Source organism: Vipera ursinii (genome assembly GCF_947247035.1).
Source record: "Vipera ursinii genome assembly, chromosome: 6".
NCBI lineage: Eukaryota > Metazoa > Chordata > Lepidosauria > Squamata > Viperidae > Vipera > Vipera ursinii.
The window spans coordinates 315,332-330,144 of record NC_139515.1 but is presented as its reverse complement, the minus strand read 5'-3'; the positions used below and the strand labels follow the sequence as shown (position 1 = coordinate 330,144).

The window sequence follows — 14,813 nt, the reverse complement described above, 5'->3', positions numbered from 1 at the left end:
TGTTCAGCCCTTTGGGGGTTAATTAGGCCAGGCGGCCTGAACTTTGCCGGGTGCAGAAGGATCGCCTTCAGCGCTTGACTGCGCCGTGACTTGAACCGGAGCTGCAAAAGTCTTCCCAAGCAAAATGAGCCAGATATGTCAAGACCTGTTCTTTCCCACCATTAATGTTCAAGACTGGATGTCCTTTCCTTCCTGATTATTTATACCTCTGTAATTGACAGTGGTGCCCTATGCAATAACCCTGAGGGCGTGATGGGTTATAATGTAGCTCATATACTCCAATACCAGTGTAACGAGGAGCCTACACCATCAGTGAGAAGGGTACAAGTGTGACCTGTGGCATGTTGTCCTTCATTTTAGGACCTCTGTCACCATTCGGGAGTTTAATTTCCTCCTTTGCCTTTGCCCAAATTACGAGAGGACCGTCGGCTGGGGCATTCTTGCATAGCCAATCAGTTTAACACCCATAACTATATTCCTAGAAAACGTTAAAACATCCAAGCAGAGGGTAGCACAAAATAAACCAAAGTAGACTTTGGCTTGGGCCTTTGTTTGTTTGTATGTTTTTTATCTTGTAGGCAAAAAACACATTTGTAGCGAAAGGCGATTCTTGGCTGGGTTTTGGCAACTATGGTCTGAAAACAAGCCAGCTAGGAGTGATTGGCCAGTTTTTTGCCAGCAGGCAAGGAACAGGATATCTTTTTGCAGCAGCTGAAGATGTGCAATCCTGTGTCATGGAAATGCCGATAAGGGGGACTTCGCAGTGACGGGGTTGAGGGCGGAGCCTGCCATAAGCCGAGCCCCCTGGCTGTGAATCTTTGTGTCCTTCTGGCCACCCTCAAGTTTCTCTAGGTTGGCTATTGGAAGGGTGACCTTGCAATAACTTCAGTCTTTTGTAAAAAAGTTTGTGGACATTGTTGTTTGGGGGTATAGATAGTCCTCAATTTACAACCGTCTGTTTAGTGACCCTTCAAAGTTACAACAGCACTGAAAAAAGTGACTTTTGACCATTTTTCACACCTATGACCGTCGTAGCATCCCATTCAGATGCTTGGCAAGCAGATTTGTCTATGACAGTTGTGGCATCCTAGGGTCATGTGATCATCTTTCGTGACAAAATAAAATAAAAAATGGGAAATCAGATTTATTTAACAACCATGATGCTAACTTAACAATTGCAGTGATTCACTTAACAGCTGTGGCAAGAAAGCTTGTAAAATGGGGCAAAACTCACTTAACAACTGTCTTGCTTAGCAACAGAAATTTGGGCTCAATTGTGGTTGTACGTTGAGGACTACCTGTACATAGAAATCAAAGAGAACTGCAATTGGGATAAAATGTATTTCCACAAGAAATCGAAATGGAAATGTAAAGTTCTCATTGGCAAATTTTCTACAACATAAGCCCACCCATTTAAGTTGACTTGGTTCTCAAAATGACCTGATATTTGCTCGTAATTGTGGTACAGCTCCAATCCGTGCCCCGCGATTGTGGGTGGTGGGTCTGACCCCCTTGACCAGACTGGGCAGGAAATGCTAAATAATAGAATTACAATTCACAGTGACAGGGGTAGCATCTCTCCTCTGCTTGTCTTCTCCTCAACTTCTGTCCTATTTAGTAAATCATATGTTCTTTAACCTAAACACAGGGGGTGTGATTTGCAAGGCAACCACACAGCACAACAGACACATTGCCCTCACATTGCACCAGGCAAATGTGCAGCAAATCTGGAAGCTCTCTGGGAGAGCAACATTATGCAACATTCAAGTACTGAGCTGTATTTTACAGAAAGATTTATTATCTCAAAATACACAAGGGCTGCAGATTAACATTACTTTCAAGAAAATAAACTATTCTGTGATCCATTTATTATGTCTAGTCAAATAAGGAAATCAGTAGCTGAAAAATAGCTGTACTCCAGCTGACAAATTAATTCCCACCCTAAATGCATTTTTATTATGGGTAGGCCTAGCAGTTCCTCAGGAAAGGAGTTGCAAAGCTTTCAGCCTGGCTGTGTCACCAGTGTGAATGATTTCTGAGGTCTCTGACACAGTCGGATGAACTTCAAATGCAACTGGTAATTAGGTATAAAAATTGACAAGGTGACAGAATGCCTGTTGTGTATTTAACTGGAAAAGTAATTCCTCCATCACAAAAGTTTTATCAGGAATTACTTTGCACATACAGGCGCCATTCCTGTTGTGGTACAAGACAGGCGGCATAACCTGAGCTGCACCATAACAGAAGCATCTGAAGAGCCAATCTGATGCAGTCCTCTGAGGAAGGACCCCGAAGGACTCTTGTTGCTAATAGGACAGGACGGGGGGGGGTCCCCGACTGGGCGCTTTTGCCGCAGAAAGAAGAACGTCTGGCAAGGACGATATCAAGATGGCGGCCTTAGTAACTGTGCAATTGGAGCCCTGCCCCTTCAAGTAAAGGAGCCATTCTACAACCATGGCCCTCACCTCGACTGTTTTCACACACACATGTTCGGAACACAAAAGTACATGCACGCACACACACACACACACACACACAGCAATCCTTCCAGCTGCTGAACTATCTTTGGTAACAGATACACTATTTCTATATTTCCTGAAAAGATTTCAAGAATGTTATACACTCAAGATAGTAATTAGCTAACTTTTTAGAATATAATATAATTGTCAGAAGGGCATCCAGGAAACTGATTATTACTAATATTAAATTGTGTTCTCCAAGGTTTCTTTCCTTGCCAAAGCAGTTCTGGTTTTCTACCTAGAATATATTAGCATATATTAGTGTCTCAGACACACCATATGTAGTGTTCTCAAAAAGTTGTAAGGCTAAATTCTGATATGATGTTGTCCCTTGACATTTAATTCAAGTCAGGTGGAAAACCTGAGAAATGGAGTAGGGGGAAACAATGCAACGTGGGTTCTCAAGCTTCCATGTTCTGAGATGGGTCTGGAATAGATCTATGCAAAGTTTGGGAAGGCGATTTCCATTTCATGAAATGTTAGTCAAACACCCGCCATCAAAGCAGCTTCACAAATAAAAATAAAAACCTTCTTAGGGCAGCAGATTGCCTCAGGTGACTGAAGAGGGCTTGGTAGGCCTACAAAATGCTTTGTAGAGCTGATGGCTGTTGCTGGTTTTGCTTCTGGGGTTGTTACAGACAGTGCCCAACACGGCTATTTATTTTCCACATCTGGAAAACACCCAGAGATGGAGGTGAGATGTTGATGGGCTCTCTGAACTGAAACGACCAGCCGATGACAGACAGCAACTTAATTAAGCCTCTGCCAATCAAAGCTCTTTGGAGGTGTGAAGTCTAACTTAACTCCAAACTTCATTCCTTTTTCATTTCTCATCTTCTTCAGCCGAATAGCAGCAGCCTTTAACTTTGTTCTCTCTGGTGCTTCTCTGCAAGTCCTGCTCTGAGCAAACTCAAGTGTGGCCTCCAGATGACCATATAAGAAGATACTCTTATTTATTTGTTTATTTATTTATTGAATTTATATACCACCCTATTCCCGAAGGACTCAGGGCGGTTCACAGGCAAATTAAAAACAATACAAAAAGAGAATAAAATAAGATTAAATTAATACAAGCCCACAAAATTAAGATAACATTAAAATTGAAATTTAAAATTAATTTAATAATATAATTTAAAATCCCTCAGTCCAGGCCAGACAATTCAAACAACCAGGTTTTTAAGTCCCGGCGAAACGAGCGAAGGTCGGGGGCAGTCCGAAGTTCCATCGGCAGTTCGTTCCAAAGGGCGGGCGCACCCACAGAGAAGGCCCTCCCCCTGGGAATCACCCGCCGGCAATCTCTAACCGGCGGAACCCTGAGGAGGCCCTCCCTGTGGGCGCGCACAGGACGATGGGAAGCCGATGCTGGCAGCAGGTGCTCCCTAAGGTAATCCGGACCCACGTTGGGTCAACCATAATAGTTTAAAAGAATATTCTTAGCAGTTTTTAGGAATAGAGGGGAGATAAGAATATCCATGTAATTTCTTTCCAGTCTCTCTGGTCTCACATTTCATTATATTGGCCTGTTGCCTGCCTGCCTGCCTGCCTTCCTTCCTTCCTTCAATTGTTGGCCTCCCATCTTACCACAGGGTAACCCTGGTATAATCTTAAAAAGATGAAAACTATCCAAAAGGTAAAAAATGTAAATAAAATTGTGTGAAGAATCAAATACTGTTACCTTTACAAGCAAACATTGTCAGCAAACTACATTTCTGACATAAGCTGACTTATTGGACACCCCTTCCTGCAGAGTCGCTAAATTAGAGTCGGACACAATGAAATGCAACGGCTTTGCTTGTATGTCATGCCCAGGATACTTTCTGCAAGATGGTGAGGATGGCACCAATGTCTTGCAATAACAGCAACTACACACACACACACACACACACACTGGCACACTGGCACACACACAGGGAAATTGGTGGGCATTATTCAGTATTCCCAGAAAAACGTGGGAAATTAAGAAAATTACTTTTTATAGTTTTTGAAAGTATTTATTTTTAAGTTGGGGTTGCCTTCTACATTGCTCACTCAGTTCAGCATAGATTTCTCACTGAATTATGGGTGTCTTTTCCTCAACTCTGCTGCCTCTGCCTTCAAAGTGATGCAAAGAGACTATTTCAAAAAATTATTGCAGTGAAACTGTTTAAGCCGTACTTGGCTGAAATCTGGCCTTAACTCTATCAAAGGCTCATGTCCTCCAAACCATCCATCCCCTCTGCCATCTTTATTCCATCGGGGACCACCTGCTGCCGGCGTCAACTTCCCTCCGCCCTGTGCGTTCCCACAGAGAGGGCCTCCTCAGGGTGCCTCCGGTCAGAGAATGTCGGCTGGTGGCCCCCAGGGAGAGGGCCTTCTCTGTGGGCGCTCCGGCTCTATGGAACCAACTGCCGGTTGAGCTCCGGATGGCACCGGACCTTCACTCCTTCCGGCGCGGTCTGAAGACCCATTTATTTGAACAAGCTGGCCTGGCCTGATGGGGGACGTTAGGGTTTTTAATGGGTTTTTATATTGTTACTGTTTTTATCTGGGCAATTGTTTAATTCTCTTTTAATTTTTGTATTTGCTATTTATATATGCCCTGTTCACCGCCCTGAGTCCTTCGGGAGAAGGGCGGTATACAAATTTAATAAAATGAAAAAAAAATGAATGAAATGTTCCAGGCACCTGCAGGAATGGGGCTGTTTCCCCATGCTTAGTATACATTTTAGTAAACCTTGAATCCCAAAGTGGCTTGAACTGAATGGATTTAACTTTGGATATTCTCCTATTTAAATCTCAGATCTCCAGTTAAGATCGAATTAGGACTGAGCTGCGCAGGCTTGGCTTCTAAAACTGAAGGAGAAATGTGTATAAATATATGGTCCTTTGAGTAGGCATGATCCCAAATGCATTTTTTTAATTACATTTATATCCCGCCCTTCTCCGAAGACTCAGGGCGGCTTACAAGCTTAGCATTGTATGAGTAGAAAAAATAATTGCTTCTTTTTTGTCCTTATTGTACATGACTGCATAGTCAGATAAAAGTTATCCAAAGCTGGTACTATAATAACAATTCTGATTCATCATAAAACTTCAAACTGTATAAAACATTATTCAGATTTTTTAAAGGAAACATATTGTTAATTTGTGGTAACACATAGCCAACCTTGGCTGATATAGGAAAAAGGAGAGTCAAGCTTATTTATTTTCACGGGCAGAGATGTCTCCCGGGGCGTGGTCACAAAAGTCAGGATGGCAGCCCTAACCGTGTAGCTGATGTTTGGCCTGTGGTGAGGAGGGGGGCGTAGATAAATGCCAAAGTGGCACACAAGATACGTGTAAAAAGAGGGGGCTGAACAAGGGGGCTGGAATACAAAACCATGCTGGGAATTTTGTCCAGGTATGGATCGATTCATCAGGAGCAAAGCTCAACTTGAGGTAATCTTTACCTTATTGCCTGGATTTTTCCCCCTCTAACGTCCCAACACATAGAAAAGCCAACCTCAGCTAAGGCAGAGAACAAATTCAGCTGAAATGAAAAGCATATAAATTCCAGGCAGCAGAGAAAATATTAGATTGTGGCAACCCGGTGTGATGTGCGCGGACACAACACTGACGGGGCCTTGACGTTGGAGAAGCTGCTCGTCTCTTTGCAAGGTGGACCCGGATGCTTCTTCTGGATGGCAGGGACAGCTTCCTCACAGCCTGAAGCTGCCAGGAGGAGACCGAGCCCCAGAGGGCCAAGCGGGGACCCCTTTGGGGAGCAGAGCGGAGAGAAGACCCTCACAAGGTGTGGCAGAGGGAGCCTCCCAGGAACTCCCTCTTCTGCGCTTGCTGGCCTTTGAGCAGCAAACTCTTGCCTCTAGTAGTGCCTTTCTGCTTCACTTTTTACTTTTACTCAGGAAAAACCATGCGTTTCTCCTCCTCCGCCACCAGCAGCTATTTGCTTTCTCTTCTCCATTGATCCAGGCCTTTTCTGCAGGCCCAGTAATATTAACTACTATTCAAACAGAAGCCCTCAGCAGGAGAGTCCGCTGAGATTCCTCTGACCTGTTACTACCCAGGGGGATTTTCTGCAACAACACGTTTCTGTTTGTTTTTCGGGGATTAGTGGCAATGTTCCATATACTACTGACACAGGGAAACACAGCCTTTCTTTCTTTCTTTCTTTCTTTCTTTCTTTCTTTCTTTCTTTCTTTCTTTCTTTCTTTCCTTTCTTTCCTTTCTTTCTTTCTTTCTTTCCTTTCCTTTCCTTTCCTTTCCTTTCCTTCCTCCCTCCCTCTTTCTTTCTTTCTTTCTTTCTTTCTTTCTTTCTTTCTTTCTTTCTTTCTTTCTTTCTTTTCTTTCTTTCTTTCTTTCTCTTTCTTCTGCCTTTCTGCCTTCCTTTTTATTTCCCTTCCTTCCTTTCTTCCTTCCTTCCCTCCTTCTTTTCTTCCTATCTTCCCTCCCTCCTTCCTTCCTCCCTCCCTCCTTCTTTCTTTCTTTCTTTCTTTCTTTCTTTCTTTCTTTCTTTCTTCTTTCTTTCTTTCTTTCTTTCTTTTTCTTTCTTTCTTTCTTTCTTTCTTTCTTTCTTTCTTTCTTTCTTTCTTTCTTTCTTTCTTTCCTTTCCTTTCCTCCCTCCCTCTTTCTTTCTTTCTTTCTTTCTTTCTTTCTTTCTTTCTTTCTTTCTTTCTTTCTTTCTTTCTTCTCAGAGTCCCCCTCCCCACATTTTTAAATGAACAGTAGGGATCAATATTAACCTTTTATAAATCCAACACCCCATAATAGATGGAGGGGCTGAAAATGACCTTTCCTTCGCCATACCTGCCATTGGCACCCTCAATTTCCAGCCATAGATTTGCTGTATTGATTTAGCAGCTTTCCTTCAGGCAGCTTTGATTTTGTTAATCATTTTGAGGAAGCTAATGGAAGGTTAGGGGTGAAAATTTTTAAATGAAGAAAATGAATAAATAACTTAGTACTTTCAGCCTATAATTTTGTCTGAATAAGCTTCATAGAAATCACTACACTTACTTCTGAACAGACAGAAATATGATTTTACACTGGAAATTGGACTCTCTCAATGTGGAAATGAATTGTAAATTTGGATCTTTGGCTTAGTGCAGAAGATCTTCCACAATACCCCACCCCACAGTTAAGAAATAGTAATAACATTCTATAATCTTTCTTTAAAAAAAAGAAGCTCTGATTTTATGCCTTGACAATGTCTCTATGTAAAACATGAGTTTTGAACATTTGTTTATGCAGATTCATAATGTGTGGGTGCAATATTATTTTGCCTTATCCATTTATCACAATTGTGTGTCTATCTTCACCTTCTACAGGTTGAATTTCCAAAATTGGTTGATTCCACCAGACTAAGGAACGGTTCCCCTGGGTGGGGGAGGAGAGGGAGGGGAGAAGAACCCCCATCTCTAATCTCTGGAAGTTGCAAATGATTTATAACTGATATCTCTCCCTGCCATGAAGGGGGAGCTATTATTCAAAGGTAGCAAATGCTGATTGGCGCCTTCATGCTTGTCCGTTGTCTGGAACCCCTTTGTAGGGCTGAGTGGACAGATGGTGTCCGGGGTCCTAAGTATTGGGTCCTCGGAGGGCAACTTCGATTTGTAACCACAATGAGCATAGAAACATCGGGAAAGGCTAACCATTCCCCCATAAAAGAGGGCAATGTTTTCAAAGAGAATAACAAATGAGTGTTGCAGCAGGAGGGCGGAGGCATCAGGATGAGGTTCCCCCTTAAAGGCTTGCAAAGGAACAGCAAGTGGCTGGTGGTTCCCCATGCTCAGCTATGAATGAAATGCTGAGAGGGAGCTGGCTCTTCCAAGCTCTAGAATAGATTCAGCTATGGGAACATGGCTGGGATCATTCATGAGTAGTCCTCCTCTTATGGACGGCAGTTGGGAACAGAATTTCCACTGCTAAGCCAGGTGGTTGTTGAGTGAATTTCATCCAATTTTACAACTTGTTTTGCCAATCGCTGGCGTTGTTAAGTGAATCATGCAATTGCTAAGCAAATCTGGCCTCCCCCATTGGCTCTGCCTGTGGGAAGCCAGCTAGGAAGGTCGCGGATGCCGATCACGTGACCCGGGATAAGGCAACTGGTGGAGAGACCTGCCAGTTGCCAAGCCCCCAAATCCTGATAACGTGGCTGTGGGGATGCTGCGATGTATGTGTGAGGACCGGATGCAAGTCATTTTTCTTCAGTGCCCTTGTAACTTCAAAGTGTTGCTGAATGATTGATTGTAAGTTGAGGACTAGCTACAGTTTTCTTGAATCTAAAAGATCCGGAAATATGAGGATGCCGGGAGTGCTTGACCCCCAGACTTTTACAGGACTGAAGGTGGAAAGCCTGGAAGTAGCTTTGCATTTTCACCCCACCTCTGCTTGGGAAGACCGTCTCTTTAAACTCAACGGGGCTTCTTTTCAAACAGACGGCTGTAAGAATTTCCTGTCCTGGTATAATCGACTAGGGATGGTCCTAATTTTCTGAAGCATTTTTTAAAAATTGATCATTCTCTGTCTTGCCTGGATGCAAGGAGAGACGTCCATTCAAGTGCACACACGTTCCTCCCATTTCCTTCCATTTCTCTGCCTACGCATTTAAATGCGCCTGCTTGTTTGAACTGTGGTGATTCCCTAACAATGAGGTTCATTAAATATTGTTAAACACAAAACAGGCTACTACAGGCTTAGTGAGTAACGCAGGCTAAAGACAGAAAAGAAGCAATGGGATGTGATGATAGAAGAGGCGGTGGTCTCTGCTACTCCAAGAGGTGAAATGCTCTAAATAGCAGTGAGCACCAGGAGTCCGTTGCTCAAACATCTCCAAATTCCTTCAAGTGTGGCTCATCCAGATTCTTTTCAAAAGAACAGAAATGGGGCATGTTCAGTTCAATTCAGAATTAACTGAGAATTCAAAGTTCAGACATAGAAACAAGGAGCCTGCAGGCTGTGGCGCAAAAGTCAAGATGGCATCGCAATTGTGCAATAATCAATGGCACTATTTTTCCCATGTGTTCCCCCCCCCCAAAAAAAGCAGGCAGAACTTCAGTAGCATCATTATGGCTGGTGTCTTGAGTTTTTGACCATATACTATGGACAACTTTGAATGGAAAGATAATTTCCCCAAGTTTCGTTCTTTGAAGATTTGTTTCCATCATTTGGAATAATGTTCTTAAGCTGACCGGATGAATGGGAGGTCTTGTTAAAAGATGAGAAGCTTAAAAAAGGTATGTCATTGAAATGACCATAGTAATTAATTTGCTACTGAAGAATGATGAATCATGAAAAAAGCAAAATATAGTTGCTTGGTTTGCATTTATGCTTGGGAGCTTTTTCTCCCCACAAATCAATAGCAGTTTTCTAGGGACCAAACAATGGTCCTTAGTTTGCATCAAACAAGTTGACAAGATGTTCAGGACAAAAATCCAGAGCCCTTTGTCCACTACCTTCACCATAATAGCAATAGCAATAGACTTATATACTGCCCCACAGTGTCTTACAGCACACTCTGGGCGGTTTACAATGTTAGCATATTGTTCCCAACAATCTGGATCCTCATTTTTCTGAAGGATGGAAGGCTGAGTCAACCTTGAGTCCCCGTCAGGATTGAACTCCAGACTGTGGGCAGAGTTAGCCTGCAATACTGCATTCTAACCACTAGGCCACCAGGGCTACATAATGCATTGTCTTTGGGGATTCTCCTTAGGTTTGCCATCTCTCCACCTTCTCTAAAGGTTGTTTCTTTCTCTTTTGTAAAGTCAGTTAGGCTGAGAGAAAGTTATACAAGGTAGGATTCTGAATTTCTTCATCCATCTGATGACTTCACTCTGCAGTTATCCATATCATTGTATTACAGTTAAGCAGAAACATCCGTTGAGCAAAAACCCTTTGCCAGAGTGAAACAGAACTCTGTTCTAATATTGAAAATGAGTGCAAATGTTTGAAAGAAGCAACGTGGTTCAGACTGCAAACCATCTGCTCCTTTTGGTTGCTGAGAAAAGAGAAATCCGACAATATTGCACATGAGGTTTCCTAGTCTTGTTCTCCAGTTTTGCTCGGGGGGTCTCTGGGGAGCATCAGGAGTTGCAAAGCAGGATGCCACTTACTGCTGGTGAATTGGAAAGATGACGTTGCAGACCTCAAGCCTTTGTTGCCGACGGTCCCAGAGGACCTCAGCTGAACCTTAGCAAAGGGCGGAAAGGTTGATATTCAGACCGTAAGCCCATAACTTCAGTATCCATCTCAAACTATATATTTTTTGTTGATTTAATTAGAGGTTTCATATATGACTACACCCATGTTTCTAATATTTCATAGATTGGGTCCAAAATCCAGCTGCCTGACTGGAACACTCAGACGGTTCCTCATCCTCACATTATTGCAATCTTTCACCTCTCAGACACAATTCCCACCCCTTTATGGAGGGTCTCCAGTTTACAGAAGGGGACGAAGCGTTAAATCTGAAACTTCCACCTGGAAAGAGGTCTTTATTTGGGTTTAATTTCTGAGTTAAGGATGAAGACACTGAATAAGAATCCAGATGCCTTGGATCCAGAATAAGGCTTCAGATCCACCTAAACAGCTGATCGGCGCTGTTTACGATGAAAAAAACACAGCTGCGGAGCGGACAGCCCGGAGACGGCTGTCTTCGGTGTCGCGTCGCCACCGGATCTGGTGCTTCGATAGTGATCAAGAGCGAACTATTCATATTAGATCAAGACAGTGAAGTATTTTCCAGCCTTTGGTTTCACAAAAGTAATGGCAAGTTAATTTTAGAAAGCTACACACATCCATCCTACTGTTCCCTTTCAAGGTAGTCAGGCTGATATAAAGCAAACAGTGTAAAACAGGGGTCAGCAACTATGGCAACTTTATGAGCTGTGGACCTCAACTCCCAGAATTCCTGAGCCAGGAATTCTGGGAGCTGAAGTCCATAAGTTGTCATAGTTGTCCACCCCTAGTATAAGAAATAACAAACCGGAGAAATTAAAGGCAGAAGATAGAAAAGTCTTTGGGGAGAGGGGAGATGTCCAAAAGTCAAGATGGCTGCCGCAACTGCATAGCTGAAGCACCACCCCTTTTTGAATGTGAGGCGTGGCTTTGATCACACTGTCTCAGTTATCATCTTGGATTTTTGATCCAAGAAGAGGAAATTTATCCAAATCTACTTTGCACCAACTCCATTTGCTGCCTTTCCATCTTTTTAAATCAATGCAAACTGCTTTCCAAATATCTATGCATGATTTCAAACCCCATCTCTTCTGTAAAATTCTCATATCTATCTTTTTCCGGGTCTGATGAATTTCATGCCCTCTCGTTTGTCTCCTTCCACCTAGACCCACATCCTTTGTTTGCATTACAACCAGAAAAAATATAATGCATGAAAATATTAATCTGAATTCAGGGTTTGTGTGTGTGTGTGTGTGTGTGTGTGTGTGTGTGTGTGTGTGTGTTTGCAGTTCAGATACTCGTCCATTAATCTATTGTATTATCTTTGCATAAAGATTTTTTTTCTACACCCCCCCTCCCCAGAAAGTCTACATGTAGGGCATTTTTTTTAAGTACTTAGATTTTCAGTTGGGAACTGGTTGCAGAAATGGCACTAGCCACCTAGAATCCCAAAAAGCACACCTCCTGCTTCAAAATAGATGGTGAGATGCTGCACTCATTACCCACTGCATATTGTTTGATCTCAGACGGCTGAACAGCGTTAGATCTAGTGAGCTTTGGAGAAGAAAGGTAGGGTTAGGGAGAAAGGAGACAAACCTTCCTGGATGGATGCCAAGAAAATTACATTTAGGTTCCTTTGAAGACATTCAAAGGAATTCAGCTTGAAGAAGAGAAGATTCCATTATTATCAAATAGCAAAATTTGGTTCCTACCTTTGAAAAAGAAGAACACGGTTCCTACTTTTTTTAAAAAAGGCAAATGTCTAAAAGTCCATAATAGGGAGGAAATAGAAATATACCATGGATTTCTATGGAATTGGATCAGGAACTCTGTCCACACAATAACAAATAACAGCAGAGTTCACCAAGCTTTTCTCTAATCAAAAATACATTCACCCACCCAAATAAAAACGCACAAGCATACTTTTAGAGAAATACATTTGAAAAAGGTATTTCTGAAAATTGCAGGGGCTAGACATGCTTTTAAAAAGGATCTGTTTTGAGAAACTTTGTGCTATTTATTTATTCGCTGTTTAGAAACATAACGGCACCTCAACGATATAAAGAAGGTAGAATAAAAAGATGCCCACCTCAAATCAGGGGAAAGGTCTCTGAACAGCTTGATCTTTAAGAGCTTTTGACAGACCAGGAAAGAGAGAAAGAGCAGAAAAACTGCCCTGGGCATTCCTCTCTAGTGAATCGGGCCAGTTGGGCTGGAACGGACCGGAAGGCCTGGAGTTTCTAGCCCCCGGCCTTAACCGCGGTGCCCCCGTGGCTCTCCGGGGGTACATTAGCCCTCTTCAAAGGCCTTGGAAGAGGGAGGCACTGTTAGTCTGCTCAGATAAATCAAACAGGAACCACAACTAGGCAGATTAATTCTACTTTATTGTAAGCCTACATCTAACCGAATCACACAAGTCTGATAGTATGAAGGTCCCGCTGTGTCTCTTCTACAGCCTGGCAGGTCAGGGAGGTCCTTCCTGGCCTTCTTTCTCTGCCTGTTAGGCAGCTGCGGGCTCTGTCCTCTCTTATCTGATAGACCCCCAGGAAGGGATGCTCCCTATGGGTGTGTGTGTGGGGGGGAGAGAGACGCTGCAAGAGCACCACGTCTTCTGAGGGTGGGGACAGAACATTCTGGAGAGAAGAGAACAGTAAGGGGCTGCTGAGTCCTGGGCCGGAAAGGGGAGGGAGGAAGAGGCTTAGGATAGTCACAGCCGAGAATCTCTCAGGATGCATCTTGCAGGTTGGAATGGCAGAGCTTCAGTCTGGCCAGATTCTGTCTATTATGGGATTTCACCATCTCACCCTTGGGCTTGGACCCGAGAGTAAGCAATGCTAACTAGCACTTCCCAGCCTTCATGGCTGCCCTCGGATCTGAGGCCCAACTGAGGTCTGTGCGAGCAGAGGCAGTTCAGAGAGCTGACTGAAATGGGACTGATCGGGTCTCCTCAGTGAACAGCTTCCCAAGACCCCCAAGCCAAGTTGGGCAAGGTAAGCTTTGAACCGATGGTCTTCAAAGCGATACGGGCCACTCCTTCTCGGTGGCCTTTTCTGAACTGACCTCCAAATTGTGTCCAACTGATCTGATCTGCCCATTGGGGAGTTTCATATGGAACTGCGTCAAAAAGAGGGTTGGACTCAAATTTCTCCCTCACCACCATTACCAGCCCATAAGTTGGGCCAATTCCAGGTAAGTGGCTACCCTAACTAATGCCATAGAATGGCAAAGAATGGCGTCTCAACTTAGGCTGCTTTAAGTTGTGTGAAGTTCAACGTCCAGATGTCTCTCCACCTCCCAGAGTGGACGTCCACACACCTCCAAGAGGCCGAGGTGGAGGATCACCAGCAGAAGGACGAAGGCTCTGTTCGTCTTCCCAAAAGGTGCTGCTTTTTTTTCAAGGTTTCCAAGGACTGAGTTTCTCACAATCTCTCAGCTGATCCCCCCCCTTCTTCCCTTTTCCCTGCTGTGTCCCCACAGGGAGCAGAGAAGCCGCCTTCACCTACGCCATCACTGCCGCTGGCGTTGCCCACGCAATCACGGCTGCCTGCAGCCAGGGAAACCTCAGCAGCTGTGGTTGCGACCGAGAGAAACAAGGTTACTACAACCAGGAGGAAGGGTGGAAGTGGGGAGGCTGCTCCGCTGACATCCGATACGGCATTGACTTCTCCAGGAGGTTTGTCGACGCCAGAGAAATCCGAAAGAGTGCTCGGAGGCTGATGAACCTGCACAACAATGAAGCTGGCAGAAAGGTATATTACACAGGACGGGGCCGAATGCTGTGGGGGAGGGGAGACCTTTGCGGGTCCCAGCATGGCTAAATTGGGGACATGCATCTGGACTGTAAGATTGCAGCCTGTACATGGATGGTCATGGGCTGAATGATGTTCTGCGTGAACAAAACGCGATAAAGCTTTCATGGTGGGGAAAAGGAGAAGATCTCCATGGCAAGGTAGACCTTCATAGGGAAGGATAGGTGTGCACGCACAGGTGTGTGAGGATACAGACGACAATTCCACAGTGACCACTAAGGAAACAAACCGGTGGTGGTGGTGATGGTGGTGTTGTAGACACACTTTCCAACATCTGGGGAATGGCTTTCAAAGAAGCCGCATAGGCCTTGACGTGGCTGTTTTAACCCTT

At 43.9% G+C, this 14,813-nt stretch overlaps 1 protein-coding gene across 1 annotated transcript in view; it reads left to right on the top strand.

Moving 5' to 3' along the window:
* WNT7B (Wnt family member 7B) overlaps window positions 1–14,813 on the top strand; it is a 90,386-nt gene that overhangs the window by 69,030 nt on the left and 6,543 nt on the right. Inside the window, exon 3 of the mRNA XM_083365904.1 lies at window positions 14,151–14,422. Coding sequence (XP_083222030.1) covers window positions 14,151–14,422 — 272 coding nt within the window. The remainder of the gene's footprint in view (window positions 1–14,150; window positions 14,423–14,813) is intronic.